Genomic DNA, 21,804 nt, shown 5'->3' on the forward strand with positions numbered 1-21,804 from the left:
CTGAGGAAACACGATTGTCTCCGTTCCCACAGTGACCTGGCAGGGACAGAGCCGTGTGCTGGGCACTGAGGGGGCACGGGGCAGTGTCTGTGCCAGGCTGCAGCTCCCCGTGCACAGCGGCCAGGACTCAGCCCTGCCCTCTCCTCCTGCAGGCTTTGACACCTATTTCACCTCCCGCACCCTGGAGAACAACAGGAGGAACGTGTGGTTTGCAGAGTACTGGGAGGAGAACTTCAACTGCAAGCTGACCATCACGGGCTCCAAGAAGGAGGACACGGACAGGAAGTGCACAGGTAATGACTGAGCTCATCCTTCCCTCCTCTGCTCCGCAATGGGCGACCAGGGGTGCTTTTGTTTGAGGGAAGGGTGGCTGGAGGTGTTGGTTTGTTTTATGTGGAGGATGGAACAGTTCAGGAAGGAATTGTTCCCTAGCAGGGTGGGCAGCCCTGGCACAGGTGCCCAGAGCAGCTGGGGCTGCCCCTGGATCGCTGGCAGTGCCCAAGGCCAGGCTGGGTGTGACTCTGAGCACCCTGGGACAGTGGGAGGTGTCCCTGCCATGGCAGGGGTGGCACTGGATCATCCTGACCCTTCCAACCCAACCCATTCCACGATTCCATGATTAGAACAGCCTGGAGAAGGATCAGGCACAATGTGTGTCACTGGTGGCCACCCCAGCCTTCCCCCCAGCCCCTCCAGATGTCCCAGCAGCAGCTGGAGGGGGTCATGGGGCAGGATTGCCCTCAGTTGTCATCAGGGGAACCAGTTCATGGGAGGATTTGGTTTACTTTGACTGAGAATTGATGAAAACTCCCACCCAGAGCAGTGTGGGGGGAGTTTGGGTGCCAGGGAGCAGCTCAGCAGTGCTGGGCACACATCCTGGCCCTGAGCAGTGCCAGGGAGCAGCTCAGCACTGCTGGGCACACATCCTGGCCCTGAGCAGTGTGGGGAGAGCAGCTCAGCACTGCTGGGCACACATCCTGGCCCTGGGCACACATCCTGGCCCAGAGCAGTGTGGGGGGTTTGGGTTGGAGCATTATCCAATGCTCTGTGGTGAGCAGAGAAATGTTAAAGCTTTCCCCAGGAAGTGCCACGGGATTGCAGGGTGGTGCTGGGATAAAGGCTTCTGTGTCTAAGGAGATCTGCTGGCTGAGGCTGGGCTGGGGGATTCTGTCCCTGCAGAGCTGGTACTGGCTCCTGGAGGGCTTTGTCAGGTGGCAGTGCAGGGATTTCACTGCTCACAGGCCTCCTTGTCACCCTCTGCTCCTCCCCATGACAACATTTACCCTGGCATGTTGTGGGTGGCTCTCGAGCCCTGCTTCTCAGCTGTTCACATGAAGAGTTTGTGTGGGGAAGCCCCCAGAGCCCTCGGGGGCTGTGTGTGCAGGGCCTGTGCTCTCAGGGAGGGTTTGCAGAGCCCTGTGTGCAGGGATGTGTCTGTGCAGGTGCCCCGTGGGTGTCCCTGTCCCCAGGCAGGGCTGTGCCATGGTGCTGGGGCTGGATGAACACAGATTTTCCTGCCAGCCCTTCCCCAGCTGCCGCATCCCACCTTGTGCAAAGAAGAGCTGTGTGTTTGATACCGTGAGCATTCCGCAATCTTTAAATTAAGTCTCTTGTTAATGATGAGTATCACCAGGCTCTCAGCAGCACTATTGTGTGAGACCCTTTGAAAATGTGTTTAATTCTTCAGGAACTGAAGCAGTCTCTGAACTCATCTCGCGCGAGCACCGATGGAGTGGGATTTTGATGTCTGTCTGTGTGAATTATATGCCATAAAAATTGTCCTAGAGATACTATTTATTCCTCCTCACACGTCCCCTCTGTTGTGTGCTGATAACAATGAGTGCAGAGGGATGAGCTGAAGGAGAGGCACTGGGAACAGGCACGTCTCTCCTCTCCTCTCCGTGGCTAACGCCGCCTGCGCCGAGATGAAGGAGGGAGAGCAGCAGCTCTCAAACCTGCATCTCACTGCTGGCATCTGAAAGGGATGGAACAAGTGGGATTCTTCCTCTCTGTTCTCAGCACTCAGGGTTTGGAGCTTTTTTCCCTGCCTTTGTTGCAGTCGCTCTCCTGTGAGGATGTGCCTGGAGCCGCCCGGCTGCTGCGTCTCTCAGGAACCAGGATGATGAGCACTTGAGCCTCGAGTAGGAGGGGGGGTTAAACTGCTTGGCATCACCTTCAAATAGATCCTTTGGAGGCAAGAAATGCTCCTGTCAATAAACTGCTTTTGTGTTTATCCTCCTCCTGACACCCCGAGGTGCTCGTTGCAGAGCCGGGGCACAGAAGTGTGTTCTCCTGAAGTCACGTTGTGTTCGAGTGTCCCAGCTGCCAGCTGCTTCACTGCTGGGGCAAATCACGGGGCTGTGTGGCTCCTGCAGATCCCCACGCTAAAAAAAAAAACCAACAAAAAGCACCTTCTTCTCAAAGAGGAGCAGGAATGATGCAGTTGTCAGAGAAACAGAAATGGTGCAGTTCTCAAAGAGGAGCAGAAATGGTGCAGTTCCAAAGAGGAGCAGGAATGGTGCAGTTCCAAAGAGGAGCAGAAATGGTGCAGTCCCAAAGAGGAGCAGGAATGGTGCAGTTCCAAAGAGGAGCAGAAATGGTGCAGTCCCAAAGAGGAGCAGGAATGGTGCAGTTCTAAAGAGGAACAGAAATGGTGCAGTTCTCAATGATCAGAAATGGTGCAGTTCTCAGAGAAACAGAAATGGTGCAGTTCCAAAGAGGAGCAGGAATGGTGCAGTCCCAAAGAGGAGCAGAAATGATGCAGTTCTCAAAGAGGAGCAGGAATGGTGCAGTTCTCAAAGAGGAGCAGGAATGGTGCAGTTCTCAAAGAGGAGCAGGAATGGTGCAGTTCTCAAAGAGGAGCAGGAATGGTGCAGTTCTCAATGATCAGAAATGGTGCAGTTCTCAAAGAGGAGCAGGAATGGTGCAGTTCTCAAACAGGAACAGAAATGGTGCAGTCCCAAAGAGGAGCAGGAATGGTGCAGTTCTCAAAGACAAACAGAAATGGTGCAGTTCTCAAAGACAAACAGGAATGGTGCAGTTCTCAAAGAGGAGCAGGAATGGTGCAGTTCTCAAAGACAAACAGAAATGGTGCAGTTCTCAAAGACAAACAGGAATGGTGCAGTTCTCAAAGAGGAGCAGGAATGGTGCAGTTCTCAAAGACAAACAGAAATGGTGCAGTTCTCAAAGACAAACAGGAATGGTGCAGTTCTCAAAGAGGAGCAGGAATGGTGCAGTTCTAAAGAGGAACAGAAATGGTGCAGTTCAAAGATGATCAGAAATGGTGCAGATAGGGTTTGTTTTGCTTTCCCTGGTTTTGCTCTGACAGCACAGAGGGGCTCGTGGTTTCTTGCTGCACCCATTTTTAGGTTGGTTGTGCAGCCTTCCCTCCCTGGGACCCCCAGGATGTCCCGAGGTCTGGGCTGGGGGTTCTCTCCTGCCCCTTCCCCAGAGGCACCCACAGCGCTGCTCCTGCTGCTTTCATCTGGAGGAGCTCGGTGCCTTTTGGGAGCTTCCTTCTCCTGCAGAGTAATTAATAATTGAATTTCTGTACTCCCATTATACAGGAGCGGTTCCTGGAGCCTGTGGTAAAACGTTCTGCCTGACTTCTGCAGCCCAGCCTCAGAGGGGGAGATGTTCCCCACAATAATGTTGAAGTTGGAATTAAAATTGTGGCAGTCACCTTTGGTTTATTCCTGCCTGAAAATGGACTTTGGGCCTGATTTGCTGCTCACTGCAGCAGCAGGAGGGTGACCCAAACTGGAGGGAACACTGTTCAGCCAGGCCTATTAATTTGGATATTTGCTGTTTTCTTTGAAGTCTGAAGAATATTTGGCCCACAACATTTCATAACATTTCATAATCATAACATTTGCTCTGCAGGTTCTTTGCTGCTTCAGATTTGGGCTCAAATTCTAATTGCAGTGGACTCTCTTTAGGAGGTAACTCAGCCTGTGCTTTGGTGAAGGACAGCACACTCCCAGTGTATAAACTGAGACATGTTTGGGGTGAGCAGTTACATTTGGCTCCACATCTGGATTTTCTGTGCACAGCTGATGTTTAACACCCAGCTGAGTGGCTGTTCCAGCACAGGGAAGCATCCTTGCTCTTGGAAATTCTACTGACATTTGAAAACCTTTACAATTTTTGTGTTTGGACGCTGTTACATTGCTCTCAGGTTTTTCCAGGTGCGTTTTGCTTGGGTTGCTCTCCCAGATCTCTTCACTGCTGCAGGTTTTCCTCCTGCTGTGCGTGTGCCCAGCCCTGCTTCTGGAACCTGCTGTGGCTTATCAGTGTCTGTGTGCAGCATTTCAATCCCAGACCCCCTCCCCTGGCATCCACTCCTGCTGCATTGCTCATTTGGTTACAGAGCTGAAACCACTTAAAAGCATTTTCCTTGTCAGGGCTTGAAATCCTGATAAGTTCTGTAATCAATGAGGGAGTGAATAATGAAAAGGATCCTGCCTGCAACTTCACCAGAGGAAACTCACGTTTTTTCTGCTCACTTGTTTGCAGGATTTCGGGCTTCCAGAGGAGCTGAGATGTAAAACTGGGGGGTGCCTCAATGCTCATGGAATCCTGGAATGGTTGGGTTGGAAGGGACCTTGGAGCCCACCCAGTGCCACCCCTGCCATGGCAGGGACACCTCCCACTGTCCCAGGCTGCTCCAGCCTGGCCTTGGGCACTGCCGAGGTGTTAGTGGGCAGTTTCAGGGGAAAGGAATAAACCAGATTCCTGATTCTCAACCTGCAGTGCCTCACTCCAGGCTCTGGAAATCCTGCTTGGTTTGCTGCCTCATTGCCGAGCCCCCTGACCTGTCCCGGTGACCAGGTAGCCAGAGCGGGGTTAGGGCAGGAGTGTGCAATTTCAGATGTTTGGATTCACTCTCCCATCCCTCCCAGAGCTCTGTGCCTGCCGGGGTCTCCACCTGCAGCCCCCTCCCCAGGTGCTGGCCCCGTGCCCTGGGTGGGCTCCGGGGCGCTTCCCAGGGATCAGCTCGGGGCTTCCAATCGCTCCCTCCTGCTGCAGCATTGTCCAGGCACTCCTGGGCTTCGCAGGACCTCTGCGGGGCTGGGGAGCGGGGCTGACAGTGGCAGGAGCATCCCGAGGTGCCGTTAATTACCCGTTAATTACCCGTTAATTGCCGGCGCGTTGCTCAGCTCTCCGCACCCCCTTCGGAGGCTTCTCAGAAGTGACTCTTCCTTCCCTTGATCTGGCTTTGACTTTTAATTAGAGCCCGGGATTTGCAGCAGAACAAACACCCGGCTTTAGTACCAGCTGTGCCTTGCTTTGAAGGCTCCTGTGCCCAGAGCCGGCTCTGGGAGCGATCCGTGCCAAGAGCCAGCTCCGGGAGAGCCCCATGCCCAGCTCCGGGAGTGCCCGTGCCCAGCTCCGGGAGCAATCCGTGCCCAGCTCCGGGAGTGCCCGTGCCCAGCTCCGGGAGCAATCCGTGCCCAGCTCCGGGAGTGCCCGTGCCCAGCTCCGGGAGTGCCCGTGCCCAGCTCCGGGAGCGATCCATGCCCAGCTCCGGGAGAGCCCCATGCCCAGCTCCGGGAGTGCCCGTGCCCAGCTCCGGGAGCGATCCGTGCCCAGCTCCGGGAGCGATCCCTGCCCAGCTCCGGGAGTGATCCGTGCCCAGCTCCGGGAGAGCCCGTGCCCAGCTCCGGGAGCGATCCCTGCCCAGAGCCGGCTCTGGGAGCTCCCCGTGCCCGGCTCCGGGAGCGATCCATGCCCAGCTCCGGGAGCGATCCATGCCCAGAGCCGGCTCTGGGAGCTCCCCGTGCCCAGCTCCGGGAGCTCCCCGTGCCCAGCTCCGGGAGCTCCCTGTGCCCAGCTCCGGGAGCAATCCGTGCCCAGCTCCGGGAGCAATCCGTGCCCCGTGCCCAGCTCCGGGAGCGATCCATGCCCAGCTCCGGGAGTGCCCCGTGCCCAGCTCCTGGAGCGATCCATGCCCAGCTCCAGGAGCGATCTATGCCCAGCTCCGGGAGAGCCCCGTGCCCCGTGCCCAGCTCCGGGAGCGATCCATGCCCAGCTCCAGGAGCGATCCATGCCCAGCTCCGGGAGCTCCCCGTGCCCCGTGCCCAGCTCCGGGAGCTCCCCGCGGGCTCGGCACTCCCCGCGGTGGTCGGGCAGGATTTGTTTCCCGGCTTACGGCGAGAAGAGCCGGTGATGCCGTAGCAGTGACAGCGTTTGGTCCCGTTCTAATGAGTAACTTTGCGGCTCGGAGCGTTCCGCGGTGCCGGCCCCTCCGCGAGGCTCCGCTGCTGCCGGGCTGTCCCTGAGTGTCGCGTGTGTCCCCGCAGGGCAGGAGCGCATCGGGAAGGACTCGCACTACGAGCAGGAGGGGAAGGTGCAGTTCGTGATCGATGCCGTGTACGCCATGGCCCACGCCCTGCACCACATGAACCGCGACCTGTGCGCCGACAGCGCCGGGCTGTGCCCCGAGATGGAGCACGCGGGGGGCAAGCGGCTGCTCAAGTACATCCGCAGCGTCAACTTCAACGGTGAGACTCGGCCCCGTGCCCTGCCGACCCCCCTGTCACCTACTGACACCCCCTGTCACCTACTGACAGCCTCCTTGGTCACCTACTGACATCCCTCAGTCACCTACTGGTACCCCTTGTCACCTACTGACACCCCTCGGTCATCTACTGACCCCATGGTCACCTTCTGTCCCGCCTTGTCACCTACGGACCCCCCTGTGACCCACTGACATCCCCATCACCTACTGACATCCCTGACACTTACTGTCCCCCCTTGGTCACCTGCTGACCCCATAGTCCTCTGCTGACCCCCCATGGGGCTGGCCAGGGGTGCTCTGGGTGCAGGTCCCTGCTCCCGGGGCTCCAGGGGATTTTCCTGGGTGCCAGGGTGGGGCGGTGGGATCGGGTGCAGCTGTGTGTGACAGGAACAGCATGGCCTGCTCTGCTGCTGCTCTGTGTCCCCAGCCCCAGAGCTGGGCATTGTCCTGCTGGGGAGCAGCTCTGCTCAGCCCCGGGCAGCTGGGACCATCCTGGTGTGAGCTGGGACCACCCTGCTGTGAGCTGGGACCATCCTGGTGTGAGCTGGGACCACCCTGCTGTGAGCTGGGACCACCCTGCCCTGAGCTGGGACCATCCTGGTGTGAGCTGGGACCACCCTGCCTGAGCTGGGACCACCCTGCCCTGAGCTGGGACCAACCTGCTGTGAGCTGGGACCACCCTGCCCTGAGCTGGGACCATCCTGCCCTGAGCTGGGACCACCCTGCCTGAGCTGGGACCATCCTGGTGTGAGCTGGGACCACCCTGCCTGAGCTGGGACCACCCTGCCTGAGCTGGGACCAACCTGCCCTGAGCTGGGACCATCCTGCTGTGAGCTGGGACCACCCTGCCTGAGCTGGGACCAACCTGCTGTGAGCTGGGACCACCCTGCCTGAGCTGGGACCACCCTGCCCGAGCTGGGACCACCCTGCCCTGAGCTGGGACCACCCTGCCTGAGCTGGAACCAACCTGCCCTGAGCTGGGACCATCCTGCTGTGAGCTGGGACCACCCTGCCCGAGCTGGGACCACCCTGCCCTGAGCTGGGACCATCCTGCCTGAGCTGGGACCACCCTGCCCTGAGCTGGGACCACCCTGCCTGAGCTGGGACCACCCTGCTGTGAGCTGGGACCATCCTGCTGTGAGCTGGGACCACCCTGCTGTGAGCTGGGACCACCCTGCCTGAGCTGGGACCAACCTGCTGTGAGCTGGGACCACCCTGCCCTGAGCTGGGACCATCCTGCTGTGAGCTGGGACCACCCTGCTGTGAGCTGGGACCATCCTGCTGTGAGCTGGGACCACCCTGCTGTGAGCTGGGACCATCCTGCTGTGAGCTGGGACCACCCTGCTGTGAGCTGGGACCATCCTGCCGTGAGCTGGGACCATCCTGCTGTGAGCTGGGACCACCCTGCCCTGAGCTGGGACCATCCTGCCTGAGCTGGGACCACCCTGCCTGAGCTGGGACCACCCTGCCCTAAGCTGGGACCACCCTGCCTGAGCTGGGACCATCCTGCCGTGAGCTGGGACCATCCTGCTGTGAGCTGGGACCACCCTGCCTGAGCTGGGACCATCCTGCCCTGAGCTGGGACCACCCTGCTGGCCCTGCTTTGGGGCCTTGCCCTCCTTGCAGGGGTGCTGCCATCAGTGCAGCCAGGCTGCGATGGGGAGGCTGGATCCGAGTGAGGAGCTCATTTTGTGATCGTGTCCTGGAGGACAAAAGGCCCAAAATATGGAAGACTTAAAACCTGAAGTGCTCACGCAGTGAAATTCTGGAAGTTTTGGAGTGCAGCTGTGTTTTGGCAGTGAAAAGCTGGAGATGCTGTTCGTGGGAGCCCCTCGGGTGCCCAAAGTGCCATGAACGTGCCCTGGGTACCAAACAGCCTGGCTGGTGACACCTGTGTGACTCCTGTCCTCCTCTCCATAATTCATTCCTCATCTTGCAGTGATTAAGAGATCGAAACCCTGCAAATTCAGTCAGGTTGTGTCTGGGTTTGAGGGCTTCCTGCAGGTGTCAAGTGCCCCGTGTCTGCGTGGGGAGAAGGCAGCTCCTTTGTCGGGAACTGAATTAAATTGTCACAGCTCTGCATGAGCAAGAAGCTGCAGCCTGGAGACTGACACAGGTTCTGAACTGCTTAGTGGGCTCAGCGAAATCTGGGAAATCTTAACAGAAAGAAAATAAATCCTCACTGATCAGAACCCAGTGCAATAACGACATGTTTTAATGATTGGAAGATCAAGGGTTATTTCTGAAACGCCTGCACTGAGGTTTTCATCCATCACTTTTTATTAATTTCATTATTCCATGAAAGGAGCCTGAGCTGAGGCTGGAACGCTGCAGTGATGCAAACCAGGACTGACAGACCCTGCAGACAGGTGGCACCGAGAGGGCTCCAGAGCCTCACCCAGGGTTAAGGAGGGCTGGCCCTGCTGAGCAGAGCCTTGGCTGGAGCCCAATTACTGCAGCTTCAAAGGCAGGAGAGGGACACTTCTGCCTGCCCCTGCCCCGGGTCAGCAGAGCTACCCTCTGCCAGCTGCTCCATGGACCCCAACCCTCCCCAGCTGGCTGGGCCACTTCACACAGACCCTGCAGGCAGTGTTAGCTCGGGCCTGCCCCGTCCAGGGCTGGGGCTGTGCTTGGGGGTCTCTGCTGGGGCTGTGCTTGGGGGTCCCTGCAGGGACCCCACGGGGCTGTGCTTGGGGGTCTCTGCTGGGGCTGTGCTGCCCTGCTGGGGCTGTGCCTGGGGGTCTCTGCTGGGGCTGTGCCTGGGGGTCTCTGCTGGGGCTGTGCCTGGGGGTCTCTGCAGGGACCCCACAGTGCTGTGCAGCCCTGCTGGAGCCAGGGGCATCCCCGGTCCCTCTCAATGGCTGTGCTGGGGTTTGGGGTGCTGCTCCCCTGGGGGTGGCTGCAGTGAGTTCTTGGCTGTGTCCCCCAAGGGTTTGTCCCAGCACTGGCTTTGGGGTGGCCGTGGCAGTGGTGTCCATCCTCCTGCTGCCTCCTGAGCAGCAGCCCTGGACCTTGCTGTGTGTGCCTCTTGCATTTTGGGAGCTCACCTGAGCTCCTGCCGTTCCAGGTGTCCCTTTCCTGTCAGCTGTGACAAAGCTGAGCCTAACCCACCCTAAGCAGCCCTGAGAGTCGTGATCAGCCAAATCCCATTCAGCACTTTGCTGCCTTTCCTGAGGAGCCAGGGAATTACAGCCATTGCTTCTGATTGAGTCTAAGTGTTTCCACCCCAATGTATTCTGGCTGCATGAATCTGTAATGACAATTAAATATCTGCCTGGATCCAGCGAGGAGAGATTTCAGTGGGAGATTTCTGTACCAGCCTTTGAACTGAATTTGTATCTGATCTCAGAGGATTGTAGGAGAGACAGGAAACAATTTACCAGGGCTGGAATGGAGACTATGCTAATTCACTCCTTCAAATCTTTTTTTCACTCCCTGGAATTCAATGAAGAATGGGAATCATGAAGAAACCGATAATCTTAAAGTTCAGTGCTACAACAGGAGAGACTTTTCATTGCTTTAGGGAAAAAAAGTTACGCAGGAGGAGGAAGCTTTGAATATAGATATGCTGGAGGATTGTCATAATCTTCAATCTTGACACAATATTACTCTACCCTCCCGAAACCTATTTTAATATGTCTGGAAATAAATGTCACCCTGGAAGGTTGCTCCTGGAGCTCTGAGGAAATGAGGCACTGCTTTGAGTCCTCCTCTTGGGAAGGTTCCCAGCAGTGCTTGGTGATTAAAATAAATGCAGGTGGTGTGCTGAGAGCTCACCTGAGTGGGGCTCAGGGCTCAGGGCAGCTCCAGGCTTTGCAGCACGCAGGAAGGGCTGGGGCTCTCCTGCCCTGCACTGGCCAGTTTGTCACTGGAGTACACGGTAAATAAAGTGAATTCAGGGTGGGGTCCTGCTCTGGGTCTGCCCAGGACGCTGCTGTGGGAGTGCCACAGAGCCCGGATAAGGGAGTGCACAGGGAATGCTCTTCTGGATAAGGGAGTGCACAAGGAGTGCTCTTCCCAAAGCTTTTCTGTCCTCTCCCACCTCTCGTAACAGGAATGGAGAAGATTGTGGAGGAGGACGCCAGTACCTATTTCTGGATGCTATTTCCTATTTTAGTACCTATTTCTGGATGCTATTTCCTATTCTAGTACCCATTTCTGGATGCTATTTCCTGTTTTAGTACCTGTTTCTAGATGCTCTTTCCTGTTTTAGCACCTATTTCTGGGTGCTATTTCCTGTTTTAGCACCTATTTCTGGATGCTATTTCCTGTTTTAGTACCTGTTTCTAGATGCTCTTTCCTATTTTAGTACCTATTTCTGGGTGCTATTTCCTGTTTTAGCACCTATTTCTGGATGCTATTTCCTATTTTAGTACCTATTTCTGGATGCTATTTCCTATTCTAGTACCCATTTCTGGATGCTATTTCCTGTTTTAGTACCTGTTCCTAGATGCTCTTTCCTATTTTAGTACCTATTTCTGGATGCTATTTCCTATTTTAGCACCCATTTCTGGGTGCTATTTCCTATTTTAGCACCCATTTCTGGGTGCTATTTCCTATTTTAGCACCTATTTCTGGGTGCTATTTCCTGTTTTAGCACCTATTTCTGGATACTATTTCCTATTTTAGCACCTATTTCTGGGTGCTATTTCCTATTTTAGCACCTATTTCTGGGTGCTATTTCCTATTCCAGTACCTATTTCTGGATGCTATTTCCTATTTTAGCACCTATTTCTGGATGCTATTTCCTGTTTTAGCACCTATTTCTGGATGCTATTTCCTGTTTTAGCACCTATTTCTGGATGCTATTTCCTATTCTCGTACCTATTTCTGGGTGCTATTTCCTATTTTAGCACCCATTTCTGGGTGCTGCTCAAGACTCAGCAGACCCGGGCTGGTTCTGACACAGCACCTCTGGGCCGTTTCCTGTAGGGGGAAGGCAGCATTTGCAGGGCCATTCCCAGCAGTGGTTGCACTGGAGAGCTCCCTGAGGACAGGGAGGTGGGAGGCAGGCTGCAGGCAGGAGGAAAAGCCTCCTGTGTTCCTGGTGCTGGGCAGGGCTGCCTGGGTTTGTTTCCAGGCAGCAGGAGGGCAGGGATGGTGGGTCTGGGGGGTTCCATCCCCATCTGTGGGATGGATCCTGACGGGCTGGCTGGTGCAGTGTCCTGAGGGTCTGCTTTGGGTGCCGTGGGGTGGATGGCCTCGGCCTGGGGCGTGTTTCCAGCGTGAAAACTCAGATGATTTGGTAAAGATGTGGTGCTGGGTGGTTGGATTCTGTCTCGTTTCCTTCCCCCAGGCAGTGCTGGCACTCCAGTGATGTTCAACAAGAACGGGGACGCCCCGGGGCGCTACGACATCTTCCAGTTCCACAGCAGCAACACCAGCACGCCCGGCTACCGCCTGGTGGGCCAGTGGACAGACGACCTGCAGCTCAACGTGAGTGCCCCCTGTGCTGGGAGCCCCCCACGCGTGGGGACGCCAGCCTTGACTCCATTTCGGAAGGCTGGTTTATTATATTTTATATTGATTTTATATTTTTATATTTTATTTTATTTTATTTTATTTTATTTTATTATGATATATACTATATTAAAATACTACATTAAAACGATACTAAAAGAACAGAGATAAAAGATTGATCAGAAGGCTTGAAAGACCCAGAATAGAATACATAACAAAATCTTGTGACTCTCAGAGGCCGATGCAGCTGCATCTGTGATTGGCCATTAATTAGAGACAGCCAACATGCCCCAATCCCAGCTGCACCTGTTGCATTCCACAGCAGCAGAGAGTTATTGTTCACATTTCTTTCCTGAGACTCCTCAGGAGGGAAAAATCCTGGCAAAGGATTTTTTATAAAATATCAAGGCTGCACCCCTGCTCCCCTGGCCGTGGGCTCTCAGGGCTCCAGCAGCAGGGATCTCTGCTGCTTCCTCACAGCTCCAGTGTGGGTTTGGCCCTTGTCTCCTCTCCTCTGTCTGCAGCCTTCTCCCCATACCCAGAGAGCTGCTCAGACCAACAGGGACACGAGGTGCTCATGCAAATTTCATTAATTACTGCTGCGTGTCTGCAGGCCTGCTGGCCAGCTGGGGAAATGGAGCTGTGCTTTGGTGCAGTTTGAAACCGCTGGGCTTTCGCTTCCAGAGGCTTTTGGGTTTTTCTGGTCTTTGGGAAGCTGGAACGAAATGTTTTTGGAGTGAGTCACTCTTCCAGTGGTGCTTTGAATCCGTGTGGGTGAGGTGGCCTTTCTGGGATGATGCCTAAAGGAAAACTGGCACGTAGGAGCAGGTGCTCAAACACGCTTTGATGCTTCCCAGAAAAAATCCCCAGCACTGGTGGGTGGCAGAGCTGGAGACCTCAGGGGGTGTCAGCCCGAGCCCCCCGAGCCCGGCTGGCCCTGGCTGGGCCCAGGATCCCTGCTTTGTGCCCTTTGTCTGGGGTTCCTGCAGCCACACGGCCCGAGGGGCATGGAGGTGCTCTGGGCGTCTGTGGCAGCAGGGTTTGCTCCCTCAGTCAGCCTTCCCAGCCCAGGAGCATCGGGAATTTCATCGGGAATTTTCGCTGTGTGTGGCTCCTCTCTGCCTCTGGAATGGGACAGGACAGGCTGTGTGACACAGCCCAGCCCTGACAGCCCTCCAGAGGCAGCCAGGACACAGGGGTGACACAGGGGGTGACCCAGGGGGTGACACAGGGTGACCCAGGGGGGACCCCATAGTGACCCAGGGGGTGACACAGGAGATGGCACAGAAAGTGACCCCACGGTGACCTGGGATGACCCCACAGTGACCCAGGAGGTGACCCAGGGGTGACCCCACAGTGACCCCACAGTTTACCGGGGTGCTCCAGCCCCTCTGGGGTCTCTCTGGCCCCGCTGTCACACGCTGCACTGGGGGCTGGCCCTGTGGGGACACCTGAGCTCCCCCAGCCCTTTGTGCCCGGGGGTCACAGCCATGCCCTGGCATGGAACCAAAGGCCCCACACTTTGTATTTTTGATGTTCTCATAGGTTTTGTTAAATCAAGGGAATAATGTGGGTCCGCCCTTGGAGGCTGATCACACTGGAGTATTTCATTCTCCTTGAATTTTGGCTCATTTTTATTTTCCGTGTTTGATTTGCTCTTTCAGTGCTTTTTGAATTTTGATGTTCTATATAAGGAAACCTATATTAACTTGCAATTTACAGTTCTTTTAGCAAAAAATATTAATATTTTATTAAGCAAATCCTTCTTTATGTACACTGCACATCCTGACCCATTAAAATTTAAAGCTAAATTAATGGAGCTTGATTTGTATTCCTGTTGTTGTGTTAAATGTTTCCATAAATAGACCTCTTTCCTCACCCTCATAGCCTCATGGCCACAGGGTCATATCAGTAGTTGAGATTCCCTCCCTAACTTCCCTTCTAATCACTCAAGTGTCCCAGTTTCTCTCACAAATATGTATCTAAGAGAGTCCCTTTTGTATTATTGGATTATTTCTCACAATAATAAGGACAATTGTGGAGTCTAGAGAAGTCAAGGATTCCTGGAAATAACCAAAATAAATTCCATTAAATACATCCCAGGGAAAGCTAGCAGAGGCTGTGATTTGTCTCCAGTAATTATTGTGGCAATAACTCTTCAGGGGATGTTTCCCCAGTTCTTATTCCTCAAATTCATCACAAGAGGGGTGTGGGGTGCTTGGAGGAGGGCAGCTCTGCCGTGGTGCTTTGTGTCCCAGGGCAGTCCTGGCCGCTCCTGGGTGTCCCTGGGAACGGGAGAGCTCAGCACAGCCTCAGGTAAGGGCCCTGCAGAGCCAGGGACAGGAGGGCAGCAGTGCAGGAGGCCAGCTAGGTGAGTCAATATTTTCTTTGTCATCATCCTCATTCCAGGAGCAGAGATGTTTCACTCTTGGGTTCCTCTGGCAGCCTGCTGCTGTGCTGTCTCTTGTGGCTGCCTTCATCAAAGGTCATTTCCCATTCCTGGTACTTTTTGGGGCATGGTGGCCACGGGCTGGATTGATCTGGAGAGCTGAACGTGATCTTTCCAGGTTAGATTGCAGAGTAACTTCTGTTTCAGTTTTCTCTCTCTTCTTGTGTTAGCAGACTGAGGAGAGCTGTAGGAACTTCCTTGGGACTCCTCAAATCTCTGTGTTCTTATTGCTGATAAACCTGGCTTTGTGAATTACCTGCCTGGATCTCAGGTCACATAACAAAACATTTGATGGCTTTTCACTGCAGCAGACCTGGGACATCACAGTTGATGTGAGGGCAGTGCCATCACCCCTTTTCCTTTGCCTGCTTGGCAGCAGCCAGCCCAAGCTTTGCCCAGCACCCAGAGCACGGCTCAGTGCCAGTTTTGGCTGTGTGTCAGGAGTCCACGCAAGGATGAAACGAGCAGATGTCTGATTTTAAAGGCCAGCATTCCATGCCAACTGCAGTGCTGTGTTCTCCCTGCAGCAAGGTGTGGAGCTGAGTGCCCACCCTGCAGGGAAAGCCAGGTCCCACCCTCTCCTTGCTGAGGACTGTGCCAGCTCTGCCCCTCCTCAGTGGCAGGCAGGTTTGGGCTGCAGGGTTTGTGGCTCACATCCTCCTGCCCCGATTTCGGGCTCAGAGCTTGGCCAGCTGCATCCCTGCTGCAGCTCAGCCCCGTGCCCCTGGGAGAGGGAGGAGAGGTACAGCTCATGCACTCAGGCTGGACAGAGATGCTCTGGCACGGGGAGCTGGGCTTTAAGCCAGGCCTGGGGCTCTGGGAGGCTGCACCCCTGCCCCAGGGCAGCTCCAGCCCCTCCAGAGCTGCTTGGATGGCTGAGCTTTGGTGTTTCAAACCCAGAGGTGCTGCTGAGGAGGAGCCAGTGTGCCCTGGGCAGGATGAGGAGTGCTGTGGAGCTTTTGGCTGCTTTGCCTTTGCAATGGCTCCTTTCAGCTGTTGTTAGGCTGGGTTTTCCTTTGCACCTGAGCCTTGTGTGCTTCCAGCAGCAGGGAATGGGGAGGATGGCTGCGGGCAGCGTGGCCAGGAGACAGGTGCTGCCTCCATAGAGCTCCTTGTGCCTCTCTGGATCTCAGAGGAGGAACGACCCCCCCTGTGCCCTGCTCTGCCCCATCCAGCTCGGGAGGTGTCGTTTGTAGGGCAGCCTCTGGGGCTGCTGGAGAAGGGGCACTGGGGGAATGTGAGGAGCTGCCTGAGCAGCTCCATACATTGCTGCCTCCTAAAAATGCAGCTTCTCGTGCTTGGAGGTGCCTGACACAAACAAACACATCTCTCCTGGAGGAGCTGATGTGCCTGAAGGAGGAAGAAATGGATGGCTCCTAGAGGAAGCACAGGTTCTCCTGGGAAATTTGGTGATATTGCTTCTCTTTCTCCAGGCACAGTTAACTCAGCAGGTCCCAGGTTTATTATGTTTCCCCATCTCATTCCCTGTGCAAGTATCCCAGAACTGTCAAAATCAATAGGTAAAGGAAACATTCCCTGTGAAATTGTTGTTTCCAGGTGTTGGCCTTGTGCTGAGGCTGCCCTTTGCCATGGGGAGCAGAGTGTGAAATGAAGTCTTGCAGGGAATCAGGGACATCCCTGTAGCTCAGGGCTTGGGGTGAGCTGGGGGTCAGTGCCGCCCCCGAGCAGGGGGAGCCTTGGCTGGCAGGACAGCAGGGACAGGGACAGGGACACCACAGTCACTGGCACAGGATGGAAATTCCACCCTGCAATCCCGTTTTCCCCACAAACAGAAGCACACTGAGTAACTCTGTAATCCTCTGTGCAATTCGTGTGGAACCTGCTCACTTCAACACCTCCTGAATCTGTTTGGGCTCAGACTAATCAATTTACATGCCATAAACATCTCTGTTAGGGATTTTGGAAATAAATGTTATGAACAGTGAGCTGGTGAAGAGAGTAATTAACTGTCGAACCTGCTGGCAAGAGACCTGGCTGTACCTGCCTTTTTTGATAAAATATTCGAATTGGAATTGGATCCAAGCACCTCTTCAGTGATGTTTGCTGCTCAGGAATATTCTGCCAACAGATGGTATTTGTCTAAAATAACACGTTCAAATTGATTTCTGCTCCCTGTTTTCTTGGGTTTGCTGCTGGGTTTTGGGTTTTCCTTTGGAGCAGGATGTGTCCAGGGTAGATGGAGTTTCTGGTTTTGGCACGGTGGGGGACCCTCTGCATCTCCTGCTGCCCTGCTGTCCCTGCAGGTGCCACGTCAGTGACACGTGGTGACAGTCCCAGTGCCAGGCCGGGGTGTGTGCAGGGATGGGATTGTTTCCCAGCAGTGATGCTGCTCAGTGCAGCCCTTGCAGAAGGAATTGCAGCCTGGGCACAGCTCCTGGCCTCTGTCACCCAGGGAGGGGCTGCAAGGTGACTCCATCCCCGGGCTGCCAGTGCCACGCCGTGCCCGCTGTGCCCTCGTGGCAGCAGCCCTGCCGTGTGCTGCAGTAATGGATGTTGTTTGTTTTGTCCCCTCGTTAAATTCCGCAATCTCTCACTGCTCATGTCAGCCGTGACCGGCACAAACACCTTTAATTATCTCAGCTGCAGCAGTAGCTGGCAGCCAGCGGAAGGGGATTTCTCACACCACTGGCCTGCTCCAGGGCCATATGCTGCCTGCTGCCTGCTCCAGGAGGGAGGCACTGCTGAAAGCACCCGGTCCTGCACGGGCTGTGGCTGCAGCTGGGCTGGGAGGGCCTTGGGCTGGCACCGGGGGCTGTGGCACTGCCGATGGGCTCGGTGCCCTTGGAAGGGGACTCGGCAGACAGGGGCACAGGCTCAGAGCACCTGAAGGGAACCCCTGGGCCAGGCAGGAGCTGCAGTCCCACAGCCAGGGCACGCTGTCCCTGCCGGTCTGTGCTGTACCACCACAGCAGGGCAATGGTTCAATGTCACCCCTCGCTCTGCAGAGCAGCTCGGGCTCAGAACTGAGGGTGTGAAATGCCATCTGCTCTGTGGTGCTGCCCCTTGGCCCAGGCAGCAGGAGCAGGGTGAGGGCAGCAGCCAGGGCAGGTGAGGAGCTCAGCTCCACCAGCTCTGGCAAGGCACAGCAGGTCTGGGGTCCTGCTGCACCTCTGGGGATGTCCCAGGGGAATGTTGTGGGTATAAACACTGAGGGAAAGCAGGCTGAGATGGATCCTACACATGCTAAAGACAGGAGAGAGCTGGACTGTAAGGAGCTCATAGAAGCTATAACGGCAAAAAAAAAATTATGTAGCAGAAGACCTGACTTGAGATTTTGTTTTGTCTTGTGTTGTTCCCTCCATGCCCACGAGCTGCAGGCAGACACACTCTGAGAATGAGTTATGTAAGAAATGGGAGTTAGCAAATAAATCACCTGGTCTTCAAAAGAGGTGCTGGTTCTCTTTTACACATCCCTCTGTAAAGCCTCTTTGCCAGGCTGATGTGGTTTTGTCAGCAAATATATTCAAGAGCAAATGCTTTGTGAGATATTTTATGGCTAATGAACATGTTTGGTTGCTTTTGGCAGGAGTAACAATGTCAGTTTGTGCGTTATTGAGGGTGCAATATTCTTTGTTTAATATCTGAACGCGGGAGGAGGCTCTGCAGTGACAGATGTGCTCTGCTGTGTCTGGAGAAGTTCAGCCAGCTGTGGAGGGCAGAGCAGCTCAGCTGTGCCCCAGAGCTGCCTGCTGCACAGCTCCTCAGTGCCAGGGGAGCGTGGGAGCAGCACCCTCAGCAGCACGGGGCACCCAGTGCCAGCCCAGCAGGCAGCTCAGGCTCCTGGCTCTCAGCTGAGTTCTGCCCAGTTTCCATCCCTGCTGTCCCAGCCCAGCAGGGCCCCCAGCACTCCCTGGGGTCACCCCTGGGGCAGGCAGCTGGCAGCAGATGGTTCCTTTGTGTCCTTGCACTGCCAGGGCAGGTTGGATGGAGAACATTCCCTGCACTCCCCACTGAAGGTGTGTGGGTCGTGTGGGCAGTGCTGTGGGCAAGGGCCAGGCTCTGCAGGAGGGGAGAGTCCAGGAACGTCAGCACAGTAATGACTGGCTCTGTGCCCCTGGGTCAAAGGCACTCCTGTCTTTTCCCTGGCAGGGTGAGGGTGATTTCTGTCCGGGAGCGGTGCTCAGCAGTGTGAGGGTGATTTCTGTCCGGGAGCAGTGCTCAGCAGTGTGAGGGTGATTTCTGTCCAGGAGCAGTGCTCAGCAGTGTGAGGGTGATTTCTGTCCGGGAGTGCTCAGCAGTGTGAGGGTGATTTCTGTCTGGGAGTGCTCAGCAGTGTGAGGGTGATTTCTGTCTGGGAGCAGTGCTCAGCAGTGTGAGGGTGATTTCTGTCTGGGAGCAGTGCTCAGCAGTGTGGGGGTGATTTCTGTCCGGGAGGAGTGCTCAGCAGTGTGAGGGTGATTTCTGTCCGGGAGCAGTGCTCAGCAGTGTGAGGGTGATTTCTGTCCGGGAGTGCTCAGCAGTGTGAGGGTGATTTCTGTCCGGGAGCAGTGCTCAGCAGTGTGAGGGTGATTTCTGTCCGAGAGCAGTGCTCAGCAGTGTGAGGGTGATTTCTGTCCGGGAGCAGTGCTCAGCAGTGTGAGGGTGATTTCTGTCTGGGAGTGCTCAGCAGTGTGAGGGTGATTTCTGTCTGGGAGCCGTGCTCAGCAGTGTGAGGGTGATTTCTGTCCGGGAGCAGTGCTCAGCAGTGTGAGGGTGATTTCTGTCCGGGAGCAGTGCTCAGCAGTGTGAGGGTGATTTCTGTCCGGGAGCAGTGCTCAGCAGGGTGAGGGTGATTTCTGTCTGGGAGTGCTCAGCAGTGTGAGGGTGATTTCTGTCCGAGAGCAGTGCTCAGCAGTGTGAGGGTGATTTCTGTCCGGGAGTGCTCAGCAGTGTGAGGGTGATTTCTGTCTGGGAGCGGTGCTCAGCAGTGTGAGGGTGATTTCTGTCCGAGAGCAGTGCTCAGCAGTGTGAGGGTGATTTCTGTCTGGGAGTGCTCAGCAGTGTGAGGGTGATTTCTGTCCGGGAGCAGTGCTCAGCAGTGTGGGGTTTGTGTCTGGAGAGGCCAGGGCACCCTGAGGCAGTTGTGCTGCTCCCTTCTTTGAAGTCTCCTTTCTCCCCTGTTGTTTTTCTCAAGGTGTCACTGAATATCCCTGTCCCTGTGAGTGCTGAGAGCCTGGCACTCCCTGCCAGGCCTGGGGCACTCAGCAGCACTGCAGCTTTGGGGCTTCAGCTGCCCCAGGCTTTAGTGGCAGATCAGGGCCTGGCACCTGCCAGTGGTGCCAGTGGCCTGGTGACAATCAACAGCAGCCAAAGCTTGCTGCTTTGTCTCCTTTTGTGTTGATCAAATCTGCAAGTGAACTCCTTTAGTAAACTGGATGAACAGCTCTGGGAGCTCTTGGCTTAGAGCTGCTCCTGCAGATCCCACACATGACCCAGCTGTGTTTTGCAAAATGAGATTTTGGTCCCACAGCGACGCCAGTGCCGAGGGTGGCAGAGCAGCAGTGATGACAGATGTGCCACATCGTGCCTGTTTGCTTGAGGGAGGAGAGAGAAATCCCACAGAGGCTGATGGAAAGCTCTGCTCGCTCAGGCCCATGTGAAGAGCAGCCCTCAGAGTTTCCAGCATTTAAGCAGAGCACTGAGGTTCCTAGCAGGCCACATGCACAGAGTAGGTCAAAATAATCCCTGTTTCCATGCCCTTGATACTGATTGCTGAAGGACCCACTGTGGCTGGCAGCAGGACTGTAAAATCAGAGGTACAATGTGGAATTCAAGGTGTCCCCAGCTAATTGTTCACATGATGGACAACAATGGCCCTTAAAAACAGCAGCAAAGGGTCCTCAGTCTGCTCTGGCACAACTTGAGGGGAAGCCTTTATTTGCTTTGTTTTCCTGTTCTATTTGGTTTTCTCCCACTAAACTGAAGATGTACATTCTGTGCAGGTGCTGCTGGGGTGATTCCCATGGGAGATCCTTGTTTGCTGGTTAATCCCACCTTTACCTGGCCAGGGGCTCTGGGGCTGCCTGAGCAGCAGCTGCTCCCCAGTGCTAATGGGAATTTCAGGGATTTCTTGCTGCTTTAGCAGTGCCCGTGTCTGACTGACTGGGGAAGGGCTGTACAGCCTTCAGCTCCCTTTGCAAGAGCAGCTTTTGGCCTTTTCCTCCCCAAGACACAGCTGGAAGGGTGGGACAGGCTTTTCTCCTCCCTCAGCCCAGGCTGGGAGCTCGGGGTTCCCCTCACCTGCCCCCTCAGGGTTTTTGCAGTGATTGCAGCCCTGTGTGTGGGGAGAGAATTCCCTGCCCCGGGAGGCAGCTGCTGCCCTGGCAGTGTGCATTGCCACCAGCCATTCTTAATTTTCTGTGTTCATCTGCAGTTCTTTTAGGGCCCAATTGACTGAGCACAACCTGAGCAGGATAATTTAATATTATTAGTATTATTAATATCACTGCTGCAATCTAATTAGGGCCTAAATGAGCTGGGTACTGAATTTCCCTCAGTATTTTGTATTTCTTTCATCCTCCTTCCCTGCCCTGTGTTGTTCTGCCTTGCACATGAGATGTGATGAGGAAATCACTGTCCATTGATGATGAGGATTCAGGAGGGGAAAACCAGCACCAAATAAAGTGACTGGAAAATGCTGGTCCTTGAACCAGCTGGGGAATTAGGAGGACAAATAAATGCCAGCTTTGCTGGGCTGGCAGGCACTCCAAGAGGAATGCTCTCCAAATGACACACACGAGCTTGCTTCCCTCTCCTCACTGCCCTTCCACACTGGGAGCTGTGTGTTGGCTTTGGCAGGAGCAGAACTTTTCCACAATCACAAATAACAGAGAAAATAAGAAGTTATTGGCTCATAAGAGAGATAAACAAAGATAGAGGGCTAATCCTTTCCTCAAACCTTAGGTAAGGTCAGCTCATGGCTGTTCCATGAAAACCAGCTCTGAAAAGGAGTTTTCAGGAGAGAAACCAGAATCCCTGGATCTGCTTCTGGATGGAACATTGTCATCCAGGCTTGTTCTCTAGGGCTTGGACTCCCCAGGACTCATCCAGGCTTGTTCCCACTCAGGAACAAGTGTCTGACTGCAGCTGCTGAGCTGCTCTGTGCTGAGCTGGGCTCTGTGCCCTGCCTGGGGCTGTCCTGTCACCTGCACAGAAAAATCTGCTGGGGCTGCCCCTGGAGCCCTGGCAGTGCCAAGGCCAGGCTGGGCACTGGGGCTGGGGCAGTGGGAGGTGTCCCTGCCATGGCAGGGTGGCACTGGGTGGGCTCTGATGTCCAAACAACTTTGGGATTCTGTGGTGATGCAGATTTTCCCTCATTCTAAGGCAGTTTAGGATAAAAAGTTGCCTTGGATTAGCTCTGCTTTCAGAAGATAGA

General features: G+C 55.1%; 1 protein-coding gene across 6 annotated transcripts in view; it reads left to right on the forward strand.

Annotated features, from left to right (window-relative positions):
- Positions 1-21,804, forward strand: part of GRM7 (glutamate metabotropic receptor 7) — a 194,176-nt gene that overhangs the window by 126,067 nt on the left and 46,305 nt on the right. For all 6 annotated transcript variants that reach the window (XM_064433162.1, XM_064433159.1, XM_064433160.1 and 3 more), the window contains 3 exons: positions 153-293; positions 6,303-6,503; positions 11,817-11,956. In XM_064433162.1, coding sequence (XP_064289232.1) covers positions 153-293; positions 6,303-6,503; positions 11,817-11,956 — 482 coding nt within the window. The remainder of the gene's footprint in view (positions 1-152; positions 294-6,302; positions 6,504-11,816; positions 11,957-21,804) is intronic.

Source organism: Passer domesticus, chromosome 9, assembly GCF_036417665.1.
Source record: "Passer domesticus isolate bPasDom1 chromosome 9, bPasDom1.hap1, whole genome shotgun sequence".
Classification (NCBI taxonomy): domain Eukaryota; kingdom Metazoa; phylum Chordata; class Aves; order Passeriformes; family Passeridae; genus Passer; species Passer domesticus.